Source organism: Nerophis ophidion, linkage group LG12 (assembly GCF_033978795.1).
Source record: "Nerophis ophidion isolate RoL-2023_Sa linkage group LG12, RoL_Noph_v1.0, whole genome shotgun sequence".
Taxonomy (NCBI): domain Eukaryota; kingdom Metazoa; phylum Chordata; class Actinopteri; order Syngnathiformes; family Syngnathidae; genus Nerophis; species Nerophis ophidion.
Window position 1 is genome coordinate 30,845,361 of NC_084622.1, and position 27,931 is coordinate 30,873,291.

At 38.7% G+C, this 27,931-nt stretch overlaps 1 protein-coding gene across 3 annotated transcripts in view; it reads right to left on the reverse strand.

The window, feature by feature from the left end:
• The window catches only part of trhr2 (thyrotropin releasing hormone receptor 2), a 72,784-nt gene that overhangs the window by 43,901 nt on the left and 952 nt on the right, over positions 1 to 27,931 (reverse strand). For all 3 annotated transcript variants that reach the window (XM_061917351.1, XM_061917350.1, XM_061917352.1), the window contains exons 2-4: positions 16,697 to 17,463; positions 5,631 to 5,763; positions 5,074 to 5,225 (exon numbers count right to left, since the gene is read on the reverse strand). In XM_061917351.1, coding sequence (XP_061773335.1) covers positions 5,074 to 5,225; positions 5,631 to 5,763; positions 16,697 to 17,079 — 668 coding nt within the window. In that variant the 5' untranslated portion in view covers positions 17,080 to 17,463. The remainder of the gene's footprint in view (positions 1 to 5,073; positions 5,226 to 5,630; positions 5,764 to 16,696; positions 17,464 to 27,931) is intronic.

Below are 27,931 nucleotides of genomic sequence, written 5' to 3' on the forward strand. Positions count from 1 at the left end.
GTTGGGAGAGTTCAAGCGCAAAAACTCACAGACGCCATTTTGCAGATGTTGAACAGTGAGAGCCACAGTGTTCTCTCCTAGGAGGTGGAAGCAAGTATTCCACACAAGCAGTTTGTCTTTCACATTGCACTAAGACTACATGTTATTACATGTGTATACTACACATTCTAACACTGCTATTGGTATCAGATCAATACTCTCTCTCTCTCTCTCTCTCTCTCTCTCTCTCTCTCTCTCTTTCTCTGTCTGTCTGTCTCTCTCTCTCCCTCTCTCTCTCTCTGTTTCTGTCTCCGTGTCCCTGTCTTTCTGTCTCTCTCTGTTTCTCTCTATCTGTCTCTCGCTGTCTTTATCTCTCTGTGTCTGTCTGTCTTTTTCTCTCTTTCTCTGTCTCTGTCTTTCTATCTGTCTATCTGTCTCTCTCTCTCTCCCTCTCTCTCTCTCTCTTTCTGTCTGTCCGTCTCTCTCTCTCATTTCTTCATTTCTCTCTCTCTGTCTTTATATCTATGTGTCTGTCTGTCTTTCTGTCTGTCTATCTCTCGCTCTCTGTTTCTCTCACTCTCTCTCTCTGTCTATCTCTCGCTCTGTCTTTCTCTGTCTCTCTCTGTCTCTCTCTCCCTCTCTGTCTCTCTCTGTCTTTATCTCTCTGTGTCTGTCTGTCTTTCTCTCTCTCTCTCTCTTTCTGTTTCTTCCTCCATGTCTCTCTTTCTGTTTCTTTCTCCCTGTCTCTCTCTCGTCTGTCTGTCTGTCTCTCTCTCTCTGGCTGTCTCTGTCTTTATCTGTCTGTGTCTGTCTATCTTTCTCTCTGTCTATCTCTTTCTCTCTCTATCTCTCTGTTCCTCTCACTGTGTCTTTCTCTCTGTCTCTGTCTCTCTCTGTCTCTGTCTCTCTCTCTCTCTGTCTTTCTTTCTGTCTGTCTTTCTCTCTCTCTCTGCCAGTCTCTCTCTTCTCTGTCTTTCTCTATCTCTCTGTCATTCTCTCTCTCTATCTATCTCTCTCTGTCTCTCTCTCTCTCTTTCTCTCTGTGGCTCTCTCTCTCTCTGAGGTTCTCTCTCTCTGTCTCTTTCTATCATCTCTCTCTCTGTATTTATCTCTCTCTGTCTCTCTTTCTCTGTCTGTCTTTCTCCCTGACTCTCTCTCGCTCTCTCTCTCTCTCCCTCTCTCTCTCTCTCTCTCTCTCTCTCTCTTTCTCTCTGTCTCTGTCTCCGTGTCTCTGTCTTTCTGTCTCTCTCTGTTTCTCTCTATCTGTCTCTCGCTGTCTTTATCTCTCTGTGTCTGTCTGTCTTTCTCTCTCTTTCTCTGTCTCTGTCTTTCTATCTGTCTGTCTCTCTCTATCTCTCTCTTTCTGTCTGTCTGTCTCTCTCTCTCTATTTCTCTCTCTCTGTCTTTATATCTATGTGTCTGTCTGCGTTTCTGTCTGTCTATCTCTCTCTCGCGCTCTGTTTCTCTCACTCTCTCTGTCTATCTCTCGCTCTGTCTTTCTCTCTCTTTCTCTCTGTCTCTCTTTCTGTCTCTCTCTCCCTCTCTGTCTCTCTCTGTCTTTATCTCTCTGTGTCTGTCTGTCTTTCTCTCTCTCTCTCTTTCCATTTCTTTCTCCATGTCTCTCGTTCTGTTTCTTTCTCCCTGTCTCTCTCTCTCTGTCTGTCTCTGTCTTTATCTGTCTGTGTCTGTCTATTTTTCTCTCTGTCTATCTCTTTCTCTCTCTATCTCTCTGTTCCTCTCACTGTCCCTCCCTGTTTTTCTCTCTCTCTTTCTGTCTCTCTCTGTCTTTCTCTATTGCTCTCTCTCTCTCTCTCTCTCTCTGTCTGTCTTTCTCTCAATTCAATTCAATTTCAATTTAATTTAAAAGCGCTTTATTGACATGGGAAACATACGTTTACACTGCCAAAGTCAGCATTAAAACACTCTCTCTTTTGCTCTCTCTGGCTTTCTCTCTCTCTCTTTGTCCCTCTCTCTATCTATTTCTCTATCTGTCTCTCTCTATGTCTGTCTTCCTCTTGCTCTGTCTCTGTCTCTCTCTCTGTGTTTCTCTCTCTCTCTCTTTCTTTCTCTATCTCTTTCTCTCTGTCTTTCTCTCTCTCTCTGTCTTTCTCTCTCTCCCTCAATTCAATCTCAATTTTCTCTCTCTCTCTCTCTCTCTCTCTCTTTCTCTCTCTCTCTCTCTCGCGCGTGCTCTCGCTCTCTCTCTCTATCTATCTGCTCTGGCTGACAGTTGGTATTTATGGCTCTCCGCTGCTCTGTGTCTCTTGTCTGCCAACAGGAATTTGTTAATTTTGCTACTTTTGATTCATTTGACTTTCTTAATGGCACAGACTGTTTCCCTCCGGTGGCATTGTCTTGTGTTTATTCCCCCTGTGCTGTGTAAACAAACACTATTTTTGAAAAGCCCACTCTACCTCTCTGCTCTGAGGTCCAATCTGCTACATAGCGTAACAAATCATATTATTATATAGTTTATGCAAATCTAGGATGTAGGATGTGGATTCCAAAACAGCACGGAGAGGCTACTGTGTTAACTTTTAAAAAGTGTTTGAAAAAAGCTCTTCACTAAAAAACAAAAGGCATGTTGGGGGCTAAAACCAGTACTTGTATTACATTGTGTAACCGGTATAGTTTAGGGTTGTACGGTATACCAGTATTAGTAAAGTACCGTGATTCTAATGAATCATATTCAGTACTATATTGCCTCTGAAAAGTACCGGTATGATGAGCAGAGGAGCATGTTCGGCAGCACACAATCACAGAATACTTACAAGCAGAGGGGGAGAAAAGGGAGAGCGGACGCATTTTGGCTTAAAGGGGAACATTATCACCAGACCAATGTAAGCGTCAATATATACCTTGATGTTGCAGAAAAAAGACCATATGTTTTTTTTAACCAATTTCCGAACTCTAAAAGGGTGAATTTGGTGATTTAAACGCCTTTCAATTGATAGCCTGTCGAGCGATGACCTTTCACCCGTCACGTCACAACATGAAGGAATCCGCCATTTTCTCAATCTTATTACACACACCAAGTCAAATCAGCTCTGTTATTTTCAGTTTTTTCGACTGTTTTCCCGTACCTTGGAGACATCATGCCTTGTCGGTGTGTTGTCGGATGGTGTAACAACACTAACAGAGACAAATTCAAGTTGCACCAGTGGTCAAAAGATGCGAAAGTCCCTCGTTTGTTCTGCACACTTTACCGACGACAGCTATGCTACAACAGAGATGGCACAGAGATGCCAAGAATGTGTGGATATCCTGCGACACTCAAAGCAGATGCATTTCCAACAATAAAGTCAACAAAATCTGCAATATTGGAAAATAGACCACCACTGAATCATCCCGAGTGCGAGCTATTCAGGGACGTTGGCAGTCTCTTCCCGCATTCGAGCGAGGTAAACCCCCTGGATATGTTGGCTAAGACGTGATTAATGCCACTTCTTTTTCTGTCTCATTTTGTCCACCAAACTTATAACGTTGTGCATGAATGCACAAAGGTGAGTTTTGTTGATATTATTGACTTATGTGGAGTGTGCTAATCAGACATATTTGGTCACGGCATGACTGCAAGCTAATCGATGCTAACATGCTATTTAGGCTAGCTGTATGTACATATTGCATCATTATGCCTCATTTGTAGCTATATTTGCATCCAGCCTTTCCCTCCACCCACATTTAATGCCAAACAAACACATACCAATCGTTGGTTAGAAGGCGATCGCCGAATTCGTCCGCGCTTCCTCCTGTGCCGCTGTCTGTCGTGATATGGCTCAATAGCTTCAGTTTCTTCTTCAATTTTGTTTTCGCTACCTGCCTCCATACTCCAACCATCCGTTTCGATACATGCATAATCTGTTGAATCGCTTACGGCACTGAAATCCGAGTCTAAATCCGAGTTAATATCGCTATACCTTTCTGTGCTATCCGCCGTGTTTGTTTCTATGTGGTCACCTTGTGACGTCACAGGATAATGGACGGGTGGATATAACGACGGTTAAAATCAGGCACTTTGAAGCCGTTTTTCGGGATATTGCGTGATGGGTAAAATTTTGAGAAAAACTTCAAAAAATAAAATAAGCCACAGGGAAATGATTTTTATTGGTTTAAACCCTTCAGAAATTGTGATAATGTTCCCCTTTAAGAACTAACGATAAAGGTGAAGTTATAACACTGAAACGCTCACCGGAAAAGGTGCTTTAACACATTGCTAGCTAGCTAGCAGCAAACGTCCATTCGCAGTCGGCAGTGTTTTATCTACTTCTAAATCACTAATCCTCGCCATCCATTGGGGACAAATAAAGTATGTTTCTTACAAGTATCATCCCTGCATGACGAGGAAACCGCCGTCAAAATGTAAACAAACGCCATGGGTGGGTCGACACCTGACATCCACTGTAATGATACTAAGTACTGTATCATATAATTTCAATACTACTATGATTATGTCGATATTTTTGGGCATCACAACATCCTCTTTAGTTTTTTTAAAATGTACATTATGTTTATAAACTCAGGAAATACGTCCCTGGACACATGAGGACTTTGAATATGACTAATGTATGATCCTGTAACAACTTGGTATCGGATTAATACCCAAATTTGTGGTATCATCCAAAACTAATGTAAAGTATCCAAACAACAGAAGAATAAATGATGATTCCATTTTAACAGAAGTGTAGATAGAACATGTTGAAATCGAAAGTAAGCCGATATCAACCGTAAATGAACAAGTAGATTAATAATTAATTTTCTACTACTTGTCCTTAATAATTGTGACAAAATAATAGAATGGAAAATGTTACAATATGTTACTGCATACAGTATGTCAGCAGACTAAATTGGGAGCCTTTGTTTACTTGTTCACTAATAAAAGACAAGTTGTCTTGTATGTTCTTTATTATATTTAGGGACAAACTTGCAATAAGAAACATATGTTTAATGTACCCCAAGATTTTTTGTCAAAATAAAGCCAATAACGCAATTTTTTGTGAACCCCTATATTTTGAAAATAATCGAAAAGTACGGGTACTAAAATATTGGTATCGGGACAACACGAGTATAGTCATTGAATGATGAAACTGTAATTACCCCAGGTAGAGGATCCGTGCTATGAGCCCATACAGCACAATAGCAAGAAGCAAGGGAACGACGTAGAAAATGGCAAAGTCGATGAGGTAGATGGGCAGGTAGAGCTCCCTCTTCACTTTGTACCCGCACTGAACAAGTCCATCCGGGCTCACCTGATGACAAATATAATGGACAAAGAATACACTTTAAGATGCATTTGCTTTGGGGTTTTTTTCCTTGTTTTGTAGACTAATTATGGTACAACTCTCAGAAATGGCAAAAGGCTCTTAAACTGCTTTTAACATTCCCTGATTGTGGAGGCAGCTTTTGTTCAAAAAGGAATCTGTTTAACATTGTATGCCTAGGAAAGGTTACCGTCATTGATTGGAGCACGGCTAAGTATGCTCACAGTAAAGTGCATTTTGAAAACCTAATGTAACCTACTCATCTATTATTTTGTAGTGTTTTAAGACCCAACAATTATCCTTTCCCCTTTCATATTTCCACTGGTATTTAAAGGTCGCTTTTTGTTGTTTGTCTTAGCCAGTTAATAACATGGTGAAATGCATTTCTCTTACCTGAATATCCACAAGGAAAAACCATAATATGCAGTACACACAGGTGAGTATCCAAACCCCAGTAATAATCTTCTTAGCCCTGGACACTGTGCAAACCGTCTGAGCCTTCATTGGATGGCAGATAGCAATGTACCTGCACATGTACGAAAAAAAGGATTACACCTTATATAGACAAAATCATTCATATTCAATAATCTGCTCCTGTTGCTTCTGACTTTTGGGTCACAATTCGCATTTCCACAAATGAAATGCCAGTAATGCATATAAAAGTGTTCTTATTGTGGTGACATTTCGAATCTGTAAACACAAAAGTGTTACTGCTTGTTACTGTCAACCATTGTATAGTACCTAAAATCATATTTTCCAAAGCTGTAATATCCTGGTGAGTTCTCTCAATATTTCCAGGGCCAATTACGAGAATGTATTTATATCTTTGGCTTGTATGCATTTCTAATTCAAGTACCCCCTAATCAGAGCAAAGCATTATTGGTTGAAAAAAATTGATAAAGAAGTAAAATACAGCACTATGTCATCAGTTTCTGATTTATTAAATTGTATAACAGTGCAAAATATTGCTCATTTTGTAGTGGTCTTTCTTGAACTATTTGGAAAAAAAAGATATAAAAGTAACTAAAAACTTGTTGAAAAATAAACAAGTGATTCAATATGAATAAATATTTCTACACATAGAAGTAATCATCAACTTAAAGTGCCCTCTTTGGGGATTGTAATGGAGATCCATCTGGATTCATGAACTTAATTCTAAACATTTTTTCACAAAAAAATCAATCTTTAACATCAATATTTATGGAACATGTCCACAAAGAATCTAGCTGTCAATACTGAATATTGCATTGCTGCGTTTCCTTTCACAGTTTATGAACTTACATTCATATTTTGTTGAAGTATTATTCAATAAATATGTTTATAAAGGATTTTTGAATTGTTGGTATTTTTAGAATATTTTCAAAAAATCTAACGTATCCCCAGGTGTACGCGTACCCCCATTTGAGAACCACTGCTATGGGCCAATTGTACCAGCAATCAGTCTGGCATAGTTCTGCATTTCCTCTCCGTTGGCCCGATTGCAAAAGGTGGGTCAAGGCACGATTGTATGCACATAATTATGTTTGAGTCATAGAATTGCTGTAATGTAAATCGCTGCTATGGCATATTAAAGGGGAACTGCACTTTGGAATTTTGCTGATCGTTCACAATCAATATGAAAGACATGACGATATAAATATTTGATGCTGCAGTTTCATTTTGAAAGTGCAACTAGCATTCTTCCGTCAGCAGCTAGGACGGAGAGTTACCATGCAGCAGGCGATGTGTCGGGAACGTTGTTACAACTTGTTTATAAAGTCTGTAGTTTGTTGACTGAGATGCTAACTCATCCTTTAATTTAACTGTTAACTCTGTTAGTGTTCCAATAACATCAATACTGGCTCAAATGTTGTTGTCATTTAATCGAATTGAAGGCTGGCTGAGTTGTCGGTGTGGCACAAAGATTGTGTGTTATATTTGAGAGGCATCACTCTTCTTTAGTTTTGTTGGCCAAAAAGTTGCACTAAAGCAGTGTTTTTCAACCTTTTTTGAGCCAAGGCACACTTTATTGTTGGAAAAATCCGGAGGCACACCACCAGCATAAGTCATGAAAAAAATGAAACTTAGTTGAAAGTAAAAATTCATTGTCGCCATTGATGGATATGAATTCAAACCAGGGAGGATTTCGGCAGGGTTCTTGAGAGTGCAAGGGAGTTTGCCCAACCAGTCTACATGTGCTTTGTGGACTTGGAGAAGGCATTCGACCGTGTCCCTCGGGAAGTCCTGTGGGGAGTGCTCAGAGAGTATGGGGTACCGGACTGTCTTATTGTGGCGGTCCGCTCCCTGTACGATCAGTGCCAGAGCTTGGTCCGCATTGCCGGCAGTAAGTCGAACACATTTCCAGTGAGGGTTGGACTCCGCCAAGGCTGTCCTTTGTCACCGATTCTGTTCATAACTTTTATGGACAGAATTTCTAGGTGCAGTCAAGGCGTTGAGGGGTTCCGGTTTAGTGACCGCGGGATTAGGTCTCTGCTTTTTGCAGATGATGTGGTGCTGATGGCTTCATCTGACCGGGATCTTCAGCTCTCGCTGGATCGGTTTGCAGCCGAGTGTGAAGCCACCGGAATGAGAATCAGCACCTCCAAGTCCGAGTCCATGGTTCTCGCCCGGAAAAGGGTGGAATGCCATCTCCGGGTTGGGGAAGAGACCCTGCCCCAAGTGGAGGAGTTCAAGTACCTAGGAGTCTTGTTCACGAGTGAGGGAAGAGTGGATCGTGAGATCGACAGGCGGATCGGTGCGGCGTCTTCAGTAATGCGGACGTTGTACCGATCCGTTGTGGTGAAGAAGGAGCTGAGCCGGAAGGCAAAGCTCTCAATTTACCGGTCGATCTACGTTCCCATCCTCACCTATGGTCATGAGCTTTGGGTCATGACCGAAAGGATGAGATCACGGGTACAAGCGGCCGAAATGAGTTTCCTCCGCCGTGTGGCGGGGCTCTCCCTTAGAGATAGGGTGAGAAGCTCTGCCATCCGGGAGGAACTCAAAGTAAAGCCGCTGCTCCTCCACATCGAGAGGAACCAGATGAGGTGGTTCGGGCATCTGGTCAGGATGCCACCCGAACGCCTCCCTAGGGAGGTGTTTAGGGCACGTCCAACCGGTAGGAGGCCACGGGGAAGACCCAGGACACGTTGGGAAGACTATGTCTCCCGGCTGGCCTGGGAACGCCTCGGGATCCCCCGGGAAGAGCTAGACGAAGTGGCTGGGGAGAGGGAAGTCTGGGTTTCCCTGCTTAGGCTGTTGCCCCCGCAACCCGACCTCGGATAAGCGGAAGAAGATGGATGGATGGAATTCAAACCATAACCTAGCATGCATCACTTTACCTCTTGTCTCAAAGTAGGTGTACTGTCACATCACGCCGTGACTTATTTTGAGTTTTTTGCTGTTTTCCTGTGTGTAGTGTTTTAGTTCTTCTATTTTGGTGGCTTTTTCTCTATTTTTGGTATTTTCCTGTAGCAGTTTCATGTCTTCCTTTGAGCGATATTTCCCGCATCTACTTTGTTTTAGCAATCAATGTCATGCAATCAATGGCATGTTCAGATGTACTTTGTGGATGCCGTCTTTGCTCCACAGTAAGTCTTTGCTGTCGTCCGGCATTCTGTTTTTGTTTACTTTGTAGCTAGTTCAGTTTTAGTTTCGTTGTGCATTACTTTCCCTAAGCTTCAATGCCTTTTCTTAGGGGCACTCACCTTTTGTTTATTTTTGGTTTAAGCGTTAGATACCTTTTTTACCTTCACACTGCCTCCCGCTGTTTCCAACATCTACAAAGCTAATAACTACCGGCTGCCACCTACTGATATGGAAAAATATTACTTGGTTACTCTGCCGAGCTCTAGACAGCACCGACACTTAACAACAACATAACATTTGCAGACTATAATAACTGGTTTGCAAAAGATATCTTTAACCCAAATAGGTGAAACTTGATAATCTTCCACGGCACACCAGAATGTATCTCACGGCACACTAGTGTGCCGCGGCACAGTGGTTGAAAAACACTGCACTAAAGTACATGCTTGTTTAAGAACAAAGCTTGTTTATTTGACTTTATCGTCACTAGCCAAACTGCTTTGTGTTTTGTATAAAAGTAAACACCATGTTTTTTTTTTACATTACTTGTTTTTTTTCATTCCACAAAGTAATTACTTTAATAACAATTCATGTGACATTGCATTTTGTTCATGTTTTATTGTGTATAATTAATATATATACGACCGATTTCTGCTCAAACTTTCAATGTATGTGTTCCGACACAGCATGTACATGCACACACATCCATCCATCCATCCATTTTCTACCGCTTAGTACATGTAAATGTGTGTACATAACTTAAAAAATACCTCTCTATAAAAAAGTGAAAATAGAGATAAAGGCATCATGTAATAAAAAAATCAGACACGCTGATACTATTAATGAACAAAAACACAAATATTTTTCTTTAAATACAGTATATAGTCTCGAGCATTAGATATTAGAAATTACATGATGGCGTGGCGTTCACACCCCAACACTGTTTTACCAAACATAATGAATCATCATGATTAATAATCGGGATTTCAAAATTGATAAAAAAAATAATATTAACTATTATTTTGCCCATAATCGTGCAGTCCTAGGTGTAAGACTAGACTTCATATATAAACACTATTTATATCCATATAGACAAAAAGTGCAGTTACGTCGTATGTTAAAAAAGGGTGCAGACATGGGAAATTTTCACATTTATTTGTATTTAATTATAGTAATTTTTTGTTTCTGCCATATTACTTTGGTTATAATGCTTGTGTTGCTTTCAAAGGCACATTGAAGTTTCGACTTGAGGTACATATATACATTTTGAATGTGTTGTTTGTGTTTTTTTGTAAATAAAACTTGGTTAAAGGCATTCAGTATACCGTATTTTTCGGACTATAAGTCGCAGTTTTTTTCAAAGTTTGGCCGGGAGTGCGACTTATACTCAGGAACGACTTATGTGTGAAAATATTAACACATTACCGTAAAATATCAAATAATATTATTTAGCTAATTCATGTAAGAGACTAAACGTATAAGATTTGATCGGATTTAGCAAATAGGGGTGACAGATTGTTTGGTAAACGTATAGCATGTTCTATATGTTATAGTTATTTGAATGACTTACCATAATATGTTACGTTAACATACCAGGCAACTTCTCAGTTGGTTATTTATGCGTCATATAACGTACACTTATTCAACCTGTTGTTCACTATTCTTTATTTATTTTAAATTGCCTTTCAAATGTCTATTCTTGGTGTTGAGTTTTTTAAAATAAATTTCCCCAAAAAATGCGACTTATACTCCAGTGCGACTTACTGTATATATGTTTTTTTTCCCCTTCTTTATTATGCATTTTCGGCAGGTGCGACTTATACTCCGGAACGACTTATACTCCGAAAAATACGGTAAGTAGTTTTTGAAAATTTTGGGCACATTTAAAATTACCGCGATAATAATGATAACCGTGATAATTTTGGTCACAATAACTGTGATAAGAAATTTCCATTTCGTGAAATCCCTACAATGGACAATTATAACATAATTGTTTCGTCAAATAAATTGATAAAAGCATCCCGACATGACTTTTTTTCTTACATTTTCAATTGTTTAAGACATCGCATAATTAACGTTAATCGGTATAAACAACATGTCCGCAGCAATTTTGGAAGCGTGTGTCAAAGGTTAACCAACAACGAGAACAGCCGAGTTGTTCCAAGATTTTCCGAGAGATACACTGAGTAGCATTAGGGTCTGTAAGGACGTCCGGTGTTTGGTGAATTTAGGTCAAGCAGCTCTCCGAATGTCGATCAGGAACGAATCAAAAAAAGAAAACACGAACAATTAAAGACTGTTGGGGAAAAATGTAGCAAGCTAAACAACTTATTTAGGTAGGTTAATTTCATAGTTAAAATGGAGTACTAAATTAGTCGAATGTTTCCCCTCCAAACTCAGCAGTTGTAGACCTGTCAATGTTGTTTATGTGAACGTTTATTTTGATTCCTGGCTGTCAAAGACCGCGCGTGTAACTCACACGGATTTGTTTACTTTTTTGTAAACGTTGAACATATGTCGCTGATAATGGAATGAAAATTGCATGAAGTTTTATATATTCGTTGCTACACAACTTTGCTAAAATTTACTACTAGTTAGGTCATACACTATATGATACAGTCTGTTTCAATTTATTGACATTTGATTATTTGTAAAACATATACTTGTGTGTGTGTGTGTGTGTGTGTGTGTGTGTGTGTGTGTGTGTGTGTGTGTGTGTGTGTGTGTGTGTGTGTGTGTGTGTGTGTATACATATAGATATATATATATATATTTATTTATTTTAAATTGTAGGAAATGGGGGAAACAACGGGGCACATGCAGATAGGCCGGAGTAATGGGTCACTATGCCCATTTTTTTGTCCATATCGATAAAAATAGTGTTCATATAAAAAGTCTAGTCTTACACCTACAGTAGGACTGCACAATTATGGGCAAAATAATAATTAAGATTATTTTTATCAATATTGAATTTCCGATTATTAATCATGAAAATCTCAGCTACAATCGGGCGGAAGGCAGGGTACTGAGATAGGCGCCAGCGTCCCCCGCGACCCCAAAAAGGGAATAAGCGGTAGAAAATGGATGGATGGATGGATAATCATGAAAATTCATTATGTTTGGTAAAACAGTGTTGGGGTGTGAACGCCACGCCATCATGTAATTTGTAATATCTAATGCTCGAGATTGTATATCTATATATTTACAGACAAATATTTGTGGTTTTGCTCATTAATAGTATCTGCGTGCAGGTAGGACGGAGTAAGGGGTCACTATGCCCATACTCTGTCCTACCTGCACGCAGATACTATTAATGAGATACTATTATATATATATATATATATATATATATATATATATATATATATATACATACATATATATATATAAATATATTTATACACATATACAGTATATATATATATATATATACATATATATACATACATATATATATATATAAATATATATATACACATATACAGTATATATATTTACATATATACATACATACATATATATACTGTATATATAAATATATATATACACATATACAGTATATATATATATATATTTATATATATATATATATATATATATATATATATATATATATACATACATACATACAGTATATATGCTTTGAAGCCCCTGCGTTGAAAAAAAAAAATGTTTGCCTTGGTGCCCTAAAGCATGAGTCCTCCTTTAAGGCAACACTTGCCTTGACCTTAAAAAGTTCAAATTCGAGGTCCGCATATATGATAATAAAGTACATACAGTACTGTTTAGATGCTGCAGTACCCCTTTAAAATCTGAAATGTACCCCAAACAACAACTTATGTTTGCCAAAGTAACTAAGTAAAATATGCTAAGGATATTGTAGTAATTTATGCACAGATGAGCTCTGTCGATATCAAAATATTATCAATATCAAAATTCTTTGAATCCCTTTTTGACATCCAATAATACATTGATTTAATGAATACATACAAACACTTTACTAATATTTATAATGTGCATAAACAAATAATAGTTATTTGTATGTAGCTTCTAAATAAGAAAGAGGTTTTAGCAGGCCAACAACAGTCCTTTACAATCTTATCAATACAATAGAAATGGCCAACTCTTTTATTTTTCAGACAGGATAAAGGTTTAAACAATTTCAAACACATACCCGTATCTTTACAACAACCAAAAATAGAAGTGTTTTTCTTTCAAATAGTAATCAGTTGTAGGGAGAGGAAACCCCAGCAGCGCAGCTTCAAAAAATGTGCACAGAAATCAGTTATTGGCAGGGGCCACCCTGAAAAAATGTAATGCCACCCCTTAATTGTTTTTTTGCAGCCGGGTCTGGCCAAGCATATAGAAAATAAAACTGATAGTGAAGGGTGAAGTGTGGCCTCCCTGTCCTTAGCTTTTTGGAATTGTACAAACTCCAAAACCAGTGAAGTTGGTCCCTTGTGTAAATGGTAAATAAAAACAGAATACAATGATTTGCAAATCTTTTTCAACCTATAGTCAATTGCATAGAATGCAAAGACAAGATATTTAATGTTCGAACTGAGAAACATTGTTGTTGGTTTTTTGCAAATATTAGCTCATTCGGAATCTGATGCCTGCAACATGTTTTAAAAAAGTTGGCACAAGTGTCAAAAAAAGACTGAGAAAGTTGAGTAATGCTCATCACTAAGGGTGTAACGGTACGTGTATTTGTATTGAACCGTTTTGTTACGGGGGTTTCGGTTCGGTTCGGATGTGTACCGAACGACACGGACATATTAAGTAGCGCACCGCATGTTGTGTGGATTGATTTACGTGGACCCCGATTTAAACAAGTTGAAAAACTTATTCGGGTGTTACCATTTAGTGGTCGATTGTATGGAATATGTACTGTACTGTGCAATCTACTAATAAAAGTTTCAATCATTAAAAAAAAAAAAACAACACACGGCATGCTAGCAACAACTGGGCTATGATAGACTGACCACACCTCCTCTTTTCACGGGATATGTCCTCTTTGCGGGGCTGTCCAGGTGGAGTTTCTTAAATGCCTCGAATGTCCGGCATTTTAAGTTAGAGTTGCGTGTATTTTCAACGTACGTTCAGGGTTAAGAAGGGGTTAAAACAAAACAAAAAGTGCTGCACGCAGCAACATTTGTGAGGGAGAGGCATAGACAAAGAAAGCGAGAGAGTTATGATAAACGCCTCGCCAGGTTCTGCTTTTTATCCTTTGATTAATCAGATTTAATTTTTTATTATGTATAGCAAGGGTGTCAAAAGTGTGCCCCAGGGGCCGTTTGCGCCCCACTGCTAATGTTTTAAAGGCCCACGGCACATTCTAAAAATACTATTAAAATAAACAAAAACATAAACAAAAGTGAAATAAAAAAGCTTAAAGGCTAAATGTAATTTAGAAAAAGTTGCAACGTTGACTAATAAAACAAAGCTGTTTTTTTTTTCTTTCAAACTGTCATTGCTCAAAACATAATATTGAATCAAAATCAATGTTATTATGAATTATTGACCTATCCAAGTTTCCCATTACTTCACATCAAATATTCCACTAAGAAAAATATTTTTGGTGGAAGATTTAGCAAATTTGTTAAATAAATACTCAAAAAATTTATATTTTGTGGTTTTCTTACTGTACCGAAAATGAACTGAACCATGACCTCTAAACCGAGGTACGTACAGAAACAAAATTTTTGTGTACCGTTACACTCCTACTCATCATTTATTTGAAAAATCCCACAGGTGAACAGACTAATTGGGAACAGGTGGGTACCATGATTGGGTATAAAATCAGCTTCCATGAAATGCTCAGTCATTCACAAACAAGGACGGGGCGAGGGTTACCACTTTCTGAACAAATGCATGAGCAAATTGTCGAATAGTTTAAGAACAACATTTCTCAATGAGCTATTGTAAGGAATTTAGGGATTAAATCATCTACAATCTGTAATATCATCAAAAGGTTTAAAGAATCTGGAGAAATCACTGCATGTAACCAATTTTCCCTCTAATTTTTCATATGTGTAAGCAAACACCAAAACTCCTTGAGCATTCAGTGCCGCACATGTGAGCGATGGCAGACGTGCACACCGTTATGCGCTTATTTTTTTATTCGACTTTGTGCGCGGCCTAGATTTGCCATGCGCAGAGGACACGTGAGCAGTGTGCAATTGCACAGGCGCGTACCTTAGAGGGAACGTTGCATGTAACATTGAAGGCCCAAAACCTTGGATCCCTCAGGTGGTAATGCATCAAAAACCAACATCAGTGTGTAAAGGATATCACACTATGGGCTCAGGAACACTTGAGAAAACCACTGTAAGTAAATACAGTTTGTTGCTACATCTGTAAGTGCAAGTTAAAACTCTACTATGCAAAGCAAAAGCCATTTATCAACAACACCCAGAAATTCGCTGTGGCCGAGCTCATCGAAGATGGACTGATGCAAAATGGAAAAATGGTCTGACGAGTCTACATTTCAAATTGTTTTTGGAAACTGTGGACATCATGTCCTCCAGAACAAAGAGGAAAAGAACATCCGGATTGCTCTAGGCGCAAAATTTTAAAGCTAGGGACGGCGTGGCGTGGTGGAAGAGTGGCCTTGCGCAACCCGAGGGTCCCTGGTTCAATCCCCACCTAGTACCAACCTCGTCACGTCCGTAGTGTCCTGAGCAAGACACTTTATCCTTTATCCTGATGGGTGGTGGTTGGCGCCTTGCATGGCAGCTCCCTCCATCAGTGTGTGAATGTGTGTGTGAATGGGTAAATGTGGAAGTAATGTCAAAGCGCTTTGAGTACCTTGAAGGTAGAAAAGCGCTATACAAGTACAACCCATTTATCATTTATCTGTGATGGTATGGGGGTGCGTTAGTAGTGCCCAAGGCATGGGTAACTTACACATCTGATAAATGCTTTAAAATGTAAATTATAGGTATCGGTTTCAAAAAGTAAAATGTATGACTTTTTAAAATGCCGCTGTGTGCACGGACGTAGGGAGACGCACAAAGCGCTAATAAAACTTAAAGGCACTGCCCTTGCGTGCCGGCCCAGTCACCTAATATCGACGGTTTTTCACACACACAAGTGAATGCAAGGCATACTTGGTCAACAGCCATACAGGTCACACTGAGGGTGCCCGTATAAACAACTTTAACACTGTTACAAATATGCGCCACACTGTGAACCCACACCAAACAAGAATGACAAGGCACCATTAATTCTGAGAGGTACATACAGGTTTTGGAGCAACCTACGTTGCCATCCAAGCAACGTTATCATGGAAGACACTGCTTATTTCAGCAAGGCAATGCCAAGCCACGTGTTACAACAGTGTGGCTTCGTAATAAAAGAGTGCGGGTACTAGACTGGCCTGCCTGTAGTCCAGAGCTGTCTTCCATTGAAAATGTGTGGCGCATTATGAAGCGTAAAATACGATAGCAGAGACCCCGGACTGTTGAATAACTTATGCCGCACATCAAGCAAGAATGGGAAAGAATTCCACCTGAAAAGCTTCAAAAATTGGTCTCTTCAGTTCCCAAACGTTTACTGAGTGTTGTTGAAAGGAAAAGCCATGTAACACAGTGGTAAAAATGTCCCTGTGCCAATTTGTTTGCAATGTGTTGCTGCCATTAAATTCTAAGTTAATGATTATTTGCAAAAAAATTAATTGTTTCTCAGTTCGAACATTAAATATATTGTCTTTACAGTCTATTCAATTGAATATAAGTTGAAAAGGATTTGCAAATCATTGAATTCTGTTTTTATTTACCATTTACACAACGTGCCAACTTCACTGGTTTTGGGTTTTGTACATCCTTGGCCTAGTGTGAGTCCGCCACAAGTGTTGAGAAAGTGCTTCAATAATGTTTGTCCATCCTCACCTTTCCACAGTGAAGGCGGTGATGGAGCAGGACGACACGTTGATGCCCAGGTATTGCAAGTAGGTGATTCCCAAGCAACCGGCGTGTCCAAACACCCAGGTGCCTGTGAGACTGTCTGAGATGTTGGGAAGTCCCGCTGCGACCAACACTGTAAGGTCAGCTATGGCCAGGCTCACCAGGTAACAGTTTGTAGGTGTCCTCATGTGGCGTGTAGTCAGGACCACGAGAACCACCATGATGTTTCCCACAATGCCAACACCACACACTAGCATTACCAAAAACACAGACACCGTCTTGTACTCCAGGGACTGGAAAATGGCAACAGTGGGGCTGAGGGAAATGTTGGTTGGGATGTCAACTCTTGAGCTCACGTTGTCAGTCATGCCTAATAAATAGCTGTTCTGTTTCGCTCTACAATTGTGAGTTAATCCAAGGCTAGAATCATTTGATTAAAATAAATTAATGAGGGACGTGCTCCTTCCCCTACATCATTAGCTTTCAATCTCAGTTCATGTCAGTTGGTTTACACAAGTTTCGTTCTATTCATTAGAACAAAATTCTTAATCTGCTTTAGCCTGCCATTGTAAGGGAAAAAAATAACAGCCACTGCACTTTTGCATCTCTTTTGCATTTCCTTCTATGTGTTTGCCTCACTCTATTGTTTGAAACTTGAGTGGAAGCAACAGAATAAGAAAATAGTAACAAAGATGACTTTGAAGGTGATTGTCTCTGGATTTCTGAACACCCACATGCTCCTAATCAGCCACCTACAAATAGAGAGAAAACAGAAGAAAAAGGACAAAGGGTCCCGTAAGTATCGTTTGTCACCAGAGGGAACAAAGGTGTTAACAGAATTGACAAACCTCAAAGTGTTGGTTTTAACAGATAAAGATGAATATTTTCAAAGGTGTCAGTTAGAAAGGACCTTGAGATTAAAGTCAGTTATAAATGGTGACAAGAGTTTGAGGTAAATAAACATGTCCATTAGAGATGTCTCCCGTCCAAAGGCAAAACCTAGTAACTCATGTCTAGCTGATTTTGAGAAAACAAAGGAAAACCGATCTATCTTGATGCTGTCTTACAAAGATTTACAAAGTCATCAAACGTATAGATGTTTTCTTGAGCTTTCATTTTCTTGCCGATTGAGCCATGGATTGAATCTGCTCTCATGAACGTGTGCCCTTTCTCCAGATATTTTATAACAATCTCGGGTGGGCCCCATTCTGCGTTTGCACATTGGGCAAGAGCCGTGTACAGCGTCCAGTTTTTTTTTGACCTCCACAGTTATTTGCCCAAAAGAGTATGCAAGGGGAAGAATCAAGAACAATACATTTAATGAAGGTGCTTGCAACGTCCTGGACCAATCTTCTAAATATCCCCTCGGGCCATAATATCTCATAATCAGGTTGACCGTCGGCCCCCATTCGTGCAAATGTCTCATTAAAGACAATAAGGCGACTGACAAAGAAGCTCCGATTGGTCCCTTGAGATACTAGGTTTTTCTGTAGTATCTACGCGGTTATGTGGTAGTTGCTAGGTCCTGCCATGCGCGTAACAGCTTACTTACGGAACAAATTACAATATCGCATACAATAATGTAAAGCGTATCACCTAGGAACTCCAAAAATATTATCAGCTCAGTTTTGACCAAAATTGAGTTACTGGGTTTTGCCTTTGGACGGGAGATGTCCGATAATATCGGACTGCTGATATTACCAGCCGATAAATGCTTTAAAATGTAAATTCTAGGTATCGGTTTCAAAAAGTAAAATGTATGACTTTTTAAAACGCCGCTGTGTGCACGGACGTAGGGAGACGTACAGCGCGTCAATAAAACTTAAAGGCACTGCCATTGCGTGCCGGCCCAGTCACATAATATCTACGGCTTTTCACACACACAAGTGAATGCAAGGCATACTTGGTCAACAGCCATACAGGTCACACTGAGGGTGGCCGTATAAACAACTTTAACACTGTTACAAATATGCGCCACACTGTGAACCCACACCAAACAAGAATGACAAACACATTTTGTGACAACATCCGCACCGTAACACAACACAAGCCCAACAGAACAAAAACCCAGGACCCCTTGCAGCATTAACTCTTCTGGGACACTACAATATACACCCACCCCCACCCCCCCACTACCCCTACCGCCCTCTCTCCATCTCAACCCCGCCCACCTCAACCTCTTCTTGCTCTCTCAGGGAGAGCATGTCCCAAATTCCAAGCTGTTGTTTTGAGGAATGTTTAAAAAAATAATGCACTATGTGACTTCAATAATAAATATGGCAGTGCCATGTTGGCATTTTTTTCCATAACTTGAGTTGATTTATTTTGGAAAACTTTGTTACATTGTTTAATGCATCCAGCCAGGCATCACAACAAAATTAGGCATAATAATGTGTTAACTCCACGACTGAATATATCAGTATCGGTTGATATTGGAATCGGTAATTAAGAGTTGAACAATATCGGAAAATCGGATATCGGCAAAAAATCCATTATCGGACATCTCTCGTTTCCATTTTTTAAACCTATACAATCCTACCTAGGTTTATGAACCTGTAATGATTCCAATCTACATTTAACACACTTCCTTGTGGTGTAGATATTAAATGGATATGCTTTAGTGTAAATTGTGTGTAAATGTTGCTCCAAAGTTACATATATAACCTTTTTTTTTAGTGTGTCCGCAAGATGTTAGTGTGTGGCGGTGTTCCCTGATTGCGATTGAAACCGTTCACCCCTATCCTGTAGTAAATGTCATGAAGAAACGTTTGTTTTCACTCAGGATTGAAAATAGACTTCATGAACAATATAGAGTCACCGGTCACAACTGCAGGAATTTGTGATGTTGCGATCACGCAAATTCAACCCATCTACGTGAATTTAGCGCGGCCTCGCTACTTTGTCCAAAGACCGCAACTTGTCTGCACATTTTGCGCAATCAGCTTAATTTTTGCCAGTCGAATTTGTCTCTGAACAGAGCTAGATGTATATTCCTTGGGTCCCTATGCGGTTTATATATATATATATATATATATATATAGAAACAGGCGCGATCAAAAGTTTACATACAATTGTAAAGAACATAATGTCATGGCTGTCTTGAGTTTCAAATAATTTCGACAACTCTTATTTTTTTGTGATATAATGATTGGAGCACATACTTGTTGGTTCCAAAAAACATTCATGAAGTTTGGTTCTTTCATGAATTTTTATGGGTCTACTGAAAATGTGACCAAATCTGCTGGGTCAAAAGTATACATACAGCAATGTTAATATTTGGTTACATGTCCCTTGGCAAGTTTCACTGCAATAAGGTGCTTTTGGTAGCCATCCACAAGCTTCTGGCAAGCTTTTGGTTGAATTTTTGACCACTCCTCTTGACAAAATAGATGTAGTTCAGCTAAAGTAGTTGGTTTTCTGACATGGACTTGTTTCTTCAGCATTGTCCACACGTTTAAGTCAGGACTTTGGGAAAGTCATTCTAAAACCATCCTTCTAGACTGATTTAGCCATTCCATTACCACTTTTGACATGCGTTTGGGGTCATTATCCTGTTGGAACACCCAACTGCGCCCAAGACCTAACCTCCGGGCTGATGATTTTAGGTTGTTTTGAAGAATTTGGAGGTAATCCTCCTTTTTCATTGTCCCATTTACTCTCTGTTAAGCACCAGTTCTATTGGCAGCAAAACAGGCCCAGTGCATTATACTACCAACCACCATGCTTGACGGTAGGATGATGTTCCTGGGATTAGAGGCCTCACTTTTTCTCCTCCAAACATATTGCTGGGTATTGTGGCCAAACAGCTACATATTTTTTTTCATCTGACGTCACATGGACAAGCATAAGACCTCTCACATTTGACACACTTTTATCACATTTAGCTAAGTTTCATCACATGTAAGTGTAAATCGAATTTTGACTCTGAATGTTATGTCCAAATCTAAATCTAAATGTTAAACCTAAACCTAAATGTCAAATCTAAATATAAATGTGAGCGCTAAATGTAAAATTTAAACCTGAATGTTAAATCTAAATATAATTGTTGAATCTAAATTTAAATGTTGAATCTAAATCTAAATATAATCATTGAATCTAAATTTAAATGTTGAATCTAAATCTAAATGTTTAATCCAAATCTTAAATGTAAATCTTGAATCTAAATGTAAGCGATAAATGTTAAATCTAAACCTCAATGTTAAGTCAAAATTTAAATGTTAAATATAAATCTTAAATCTAAATTTTAAAATTAGATGTGAGTGCTACATGTTGAATCTAAATCTTGAATCTATATTTTAAATCCAAATGTTGAATCTAAACCCAAATGTTAAATGCAAATATAAATGTTAAATCTAAATGTAATTGTTCAAATTAATTTTAAATGTTAAATCCAAACCTAAATGTTAAATATAAATCTTAAATCCTAATCTAAATCTTAAATGTAAATCAAAATTTAAACGTGAGGGCAAAATCTCTCACCAATTGAAATAATGTATTATTTTATAGAATGTCAATATTCCACCAATCCGACCCCTCTCTGCCGCAAAAGCCACACCCACACTCTGCCTCTCAGTTCCCGACTCTCCTACATCTTTCTTACTACAGAAGAAGGATACATGGCATATGATAAATGACAATTAATGCCGACAAAGTTGCATATTGTTATTTAAATGTGTGAGTGCGCATGATGTGTGTTGCCTTAACACCTGATCGTTTCACGTCCGCGTTTAACAATAAAAGGAATTCACTCTTACACCGAGGCAGTCTGCATGAATATTCCTAACGGTATTTCTATTTGTATGTGTCTTTCATCATTTCCCTGCACTGTTACTTCATGGTTGGGTCACATATGAACATTACTTTGCTGTAAACAATGACATCACTGTCCTGCTAAGTTGCTGCAGCAGCCAGTTGACACGTTCGCTTTGGATCTGTTCTAAATAATATTTAAGTTAAAATGGATGGATGGATGGATGGATTTAACATTTAGGATTTAGATTCAACATTAAGATATAAATTAGAGTCAAAATTGTGTTAAAACTAAAATGTGATGAAAATGAGCTACATGTGAGAAACCTACAACCCCGTTTCCATATGAGTTGGGAAATTGTGTTAGATGTAAATATAAACGGAATACAATGATTTGCAAATCCTTTTCAACCCATTGAATGCACTAAAAAGATAAGATATTTGATGTTCAAACTCATAAACTTTATTTTTTTTTTGCAAATAATAATTAACTTAGAATTTCATGGCTACAACACATGCCAAAGTAGTTGGGAAAGGACATGTTCACCACTGTTACATCACATTTTCTTTTAACAACACTCAATAAACGTTTGGGAACTGAGGAAACTAATTGTTGAAGCTTTGAAAGTGGATAATTTTCCCATTCTTGTTTTATGTAGAGATTCAGTTGTTCAACAGTCTGGGGTCTCCGCTGTCGTATTTTACGCTTCATAATGCGCCACACATTTTCGATGGGTGACAGGTCTGGACTGCAGGCGGGCCAGGAAAGTACCCGCACTCTTTTTTTACGAAGCCACGCTGTTGTAACACGTGCTGAATGTGGCTTGGCATTGTTTTGCTGAAATAAGCAGGGGCATCCAGGAAAAAGACGGCGCTTAGATGGCAGCATATGTTGTTCCAAATCCTGTATGTACCTTTCAGTAGTGCCTTCACAGATGTGTAAGTTACCCACGCATTGGGCACTAATGCACTCCCATACCATCACAGATGCTGGCTTTTGAACTTTGCGTCGATAACAGTCTTGATGGTTCTCTTCCCCTTTGGTCCGGATGACACGATGTCGAACATTTCCAAAAATAATTTGAAATGTGGACTCGTCAGACCACAGAACACTTTTCCACTTTGCATCAGTCCATCTTAGATAATCTCGGGCCCAGAGAAGCCGGCGGCGTTGCTGGATGTTGTTGATAAATGGCTTTTGCTTTGCATAGTAGAGCTTTAACTTCTCCCGTTCAAAGGCAAAACCTAGTAACTCATTTCTAGCTGATTTTGAGAAAACCAATCTATCTTAATGCTGTTTTAAAAAGATCTACAAAGTCATCAAACGTATAGATGTTTTCTTGAGTTTACGTTTTCTTGCCGATTGAGCCATGGATTGAATCTGCTCTCATGAATGTGTGCCCTTTCTCCAGATATTTTATGACAATCTCGGGTGGGCCCCATTCTGCGTTTGCACATTGGGCAAAAGCCGTGTACAGCGTCCAGCTTTTATTTTGACCTCCACAGTTATCTGCCCAAAAGAGTACGCAAAGGGAAGAATCAAGAACAATACATTTAATGAAGGTGCTTGCAACGTCCTGGGCCAATCTTCCAAATATCCCCTCGTGCCATAATATCTCATAATCAGGTTGACCGTCGGCCCCCATTCGTGCAAATGTCAAAGAAGCTCCGATTGGTCCCTTGAGATACTAGGTTTTTCTGTTGTATCCACGCGGTTATGTGGTAGTTGCTAGGTCCTGCCATGCGCGTAACAGCTTACTTCCATCCATCCATCCATTTTCTACCGCTTATTCCCTTTTGGGGTCGCGGGGGGCGCTGGCGCCTGTCTCAGCTACAATCGGGTGGAAGGCAGGGTACACCCTGGACAAGTCACCACCTCATCGCAGGGCCAACACAGATAGACAGACAACATTCACACTCACATTCACACACTCGGGCCAATTTAGTGTTACGGAACAAATTACAATATCGCATACACTAATGTAAAGCATATCACCTCGGAACTCCAAAATTATTATCAGCTCAGTTTTGACCAAAATTTAGTTACTGGGTTTTGCCTTTGGACGGGAGACTTGCACTTACAGATATAGCGACAAACTGTATTTAGTGACAGTGGTTTTCTGAAGTGTTTCTGAGCCCATATGGTGATATCCTTTAGAGATTGATGTCGGTTTTTGACACAGTGCTGTCTGAGGGATCGAAGGTCACGGTCAGTCAATGTTGTATATAGTAATGTTACTGTACTGTAAATAAAAATATATATATATGTTTTATACGTTCTACATCGCTAGCAATGGCTTTTGGCAGCCATCCACAAGCTTCTGGCTGAATTTTTGACCACTACTCTTGACAAAAGTGGTGCAGTTCAGCTAAATGTGTTGGTTTTATGACAGCATTGTCCACACGTTTAAGTCAGGACTTTGGGAAGGCCATTCTAAAACCTTAATTGTAGCCTGATTTAGCCATTCCTTTACCACTTTTGACGTGTTTTTGGGGTCATTGTCCTGTTGGAACACCCAACTGCACCCAAGACATTGTTGCTTCATCTGACATCACATGGACAAAGATAAGAACTTCTGGAGGAAAGTGCTGTGGTCAGATGAAACAAAAATGGTGCTGTTTGGCCACAATACCCAGCAATATGTTTGGAGGTGAAAAGGTGAGGCCTTTAATCCCAGGAACACCATCTTACCGTCAAGCATGGTGGTGGTAGTAGTATTATGCTCTCGGCCTGTTGTGCTGCCAATGGAACTAGTGCTTTACATAGAGTAAATGGGACAATGAAAAAGGAAGATTACCTCCAAATTATTCAGGACAACCTATCATCTGTAGCCCGGAGGTTGGGTCTTGGGTGCAGTTGGGTGTTCCAACAGGACAATGACACCAAACACACGTCAAAAGTGTGAAAGAAATGGCTAAATCAGGCTAGAATTAAGGTTTTAGAATGGCCTTCCCAAAGTCCTGACTTAAACGTGTGGACAATGCTGAAGAAACAAGTCTATGTCAGAAAACCAACAAATGAAGCTGAACTGCACCAATTTTGTCAACAGGAGTGGTCAAAAATTCAACCAGAAGCTTGCCAGAAGCTTGTGGATGGCTACCATAAGCACTTTATTGCAGTGAAACTTGCCAAGGGACATGTAACCAAATATTAACATTGCTGTATGTATACTTTTGACCCAGCAGATTTGGTCCCATTTTCAGTAGACCCATAATAAATTCATAAAAGACCCAAACTTCATGAATTTTTTTTGTGACGAACAAGTATGTGCTCCAATCACTCTATCACAAAAAAAATAAGAGTTGTAGAAATGATTGGAAACTCAAGACAGCCATGACATTATGTTCTTTACAAGTGTATGTGGTCTTTTGACCACGACTGTATGCATATATTTTTTAACCTTTATTTATTCAGGGTAAGACAATCAAAAACATATTTTAATTTGCAATGCCGACCGAGCAAATAGGCAGCATTTACATGACAGAGATGTAGATGTGTGATTATAAGCTCTGATCATTTCAAGTTTACCAACAAAAATTTGTGCTATACATCGCTCTCAACAGTCCCAAGGTTCATCTCCCAGACAGAGCACAAGCACATATTGGATGTTCCCTCCAGAGGGCTGCCTCTAATAAATTGAGGTGCACAAAGTAATTTACCTCAAATATTCCACCATTACGAAGGCTGCATCAGTGCTAGAAATAATCAAATAAAGCAAACATTCTGCATCGTTCTATCTCCTTGCAATGACATTCATATGTACCTAAATTTTACTCTTATCAGAAATTCCATCTGATGTATTTTCCTTGAAAGTTATCCATCATTCCATTATGTGTGCTGCTTTCCTTGAGCTGGATAGCCACGAAATGGAGCCTAAACCAGCTGACTCGGCGTCAGAGGCGAAATACCGCCTGGACAGACAGCCAGTCAATCACAGGGCTGGTAAATGGACAGAAAAACATGTGGGCCCATACTTATGAACACTTTAAAGTTTTTCATGAAGATAATTGATGGTCAAATTGCTGAAGAATGTAATTAGCATATTTGCCTTAAAGCTTCCCTGTGTGGAATTGGTATGTTCTCAGTCCTATTAGGACTCCAGGACGAATCTTTTCACAGTAAAAAAAATGTGTGATCAGGTAATGAAAGGTCTAACTTGGTCTTAAAAGTATGGGTAACCGCCTCTAGTCAGCTGGATAGACTTCAGGTCACCGACTATAGTGGCCATAAAACAGTCGGCTTATACAGCTGGGGTGCACAAAGTTTAGTTGAGTTGAGTTGAGTTTGAGTTTATTTCGAACATGCAAGCATACAACATGATACATCACAATTTCCAGTTTCTCTTTTCAACATGTTCGAAAAGGAGTAGGAAGAAGCAGAGCTCATTTAATCCTACCCCTTTTCTTTTACATAACAGTTGCTAACACTTTTGTTCAATTCCTGTTCTCAATGTCTTCACAATATACTCCATAAGTAATAACAATAAAAATAAATAATTGCTGAAGTAAGTTTTATTCCATACGATGAGATAAGTAAGATTATTTTGAGAATGAAAGAATGAATGGGTGAATAAATTCAGAATGTTTAACATGGTTCTTTTTTTTTGTACTCTGTAAACACTTCAAGGTTGAAGAGTTTCTTGAAGTGGATCATATTAGTACATTGTTTGATTGCTTTGCTTAATCCATTCCATAATTTAATGCCACATACAGATATACTGAAGGTCTTAAGTGTTGTACGTGCATACAAATGTTTTAAATTACATTTTTCTCTAAGATTATATTTCTCCTCTTTTGTTGAGAAGAATTGTTGTATATTCTTTGGAAGCATGTTATAGTTTGCTTTGTGTATAATTTTAGCTGTTTGCAAATTCACTATGTCGTGGAATTTCAGTATCTTTTATTCAATAAATAAAGGATTTGTATGTTGTCTATATCCAACATTATGTATTATTCTAAATGATCTTTTTTGTAACACTGTTAGTGAATGAAGTGTACTTTTGTAATTATTTCCCCATATTTGTACACAGTAACTCAGATATGGTAACACTATTGAGCAGTAGAGAATATGAAGTGATTTTTGGTCTAGAACATGTTTAGCTTTATTCATTATTGACGTGTTTTTTGCAACTTTATGTTGTATATTTTTTACATGAGATTTCCAGTTCAATTTATCATGAATCATTATACCTAGAAAGTGCGCCACAGGGGCCATCTGTGGCCCGTGATTCCTTTGTCATTGGCCCTAAGCACATTCCAAAAAACAAAAATAGAACACCAGCAAAAATTGGCAAAACAGCAAGAAGCACAATGAAAAAATGTTTAGTTATAATTTTAAATTATAATATGAATTATATATATATGTATATATATATATATATATACATATATATATATATATATATAAATATATATATATATATATATATATACAGTATATATGGGTTGCACATTATACTGGTACTAGTATAGTATTGCGGTACTAATGATGTAAAAAATGGTACTATATACTCTGTTTGAAAAATACCGGTTCACCATATATTTTTTCGCATGCATGACTTTGCGACGTCGTCACGTTGTGACATTGCTGATTTACAAACAGAGGAGCATGTTTGGCAGCGCACAATCACAGAGTACTTACAAGCAGACAATGTGTGTGGACAGAAAAGGGAAAATGGACGCATTTTGACTTAAAAACCAATGATAAAAGTGAAATTATAACAGTGAAATGTCCACCGAAAGAGGTACTTTAAGACATAGCTAGCTAGCTAGCTAGCGGCTAAAGTCCAGCCCCAGTCTGCAGTGTTGTAGCTACTTCTAAATCCCTAATAATCCCCTTTATGGCGACAAATAAAGTAAATTTCTTACAAGTATCATCCCTGCAGGATGAGGAATAGCTAAACATGCTTCACTACACACCGTAGCTCACCGGTGTCACAATGTAAACAAACGCAATTGGTGGATCTACACCTAACATCCGCTGTAATGATATTAGGTACAGGAGCGTATCTAGTTGATACTACTATGATTACGTCGATATTTTTTGGCATCATAACATCTTTTTTTTTTTTTTATATTATGTTTATAAACTCAGGAAATATATCCCTGGACACATGAGGACTTAAATTATGACCAATGTATGATCCTGTAAGGACTTGGTATCGGATTGATACCCAAATTTGTGCTATTATCCAAAACTAATGTAAAGAATCCAAACTTCAGAAGTGATTATTACATTTTAACAGAAGTGTAGATAGAACATGTTAAAAGGGAAAGTAAGCAGATATTAACAGTAAATGAACAAGTAGATTAATAATTCATTTTCTACCACTTGTCCTTAATAATTTTGACAAAATAATAGAATGCAAAATAACACAATATGTTACTGCATACGTTAGAAGACTAATTAGGAGCCCTTGTTTGTTTACTTACTAATAACAGAAAAGTTGTCTTGTATGTTCACTATTTTAT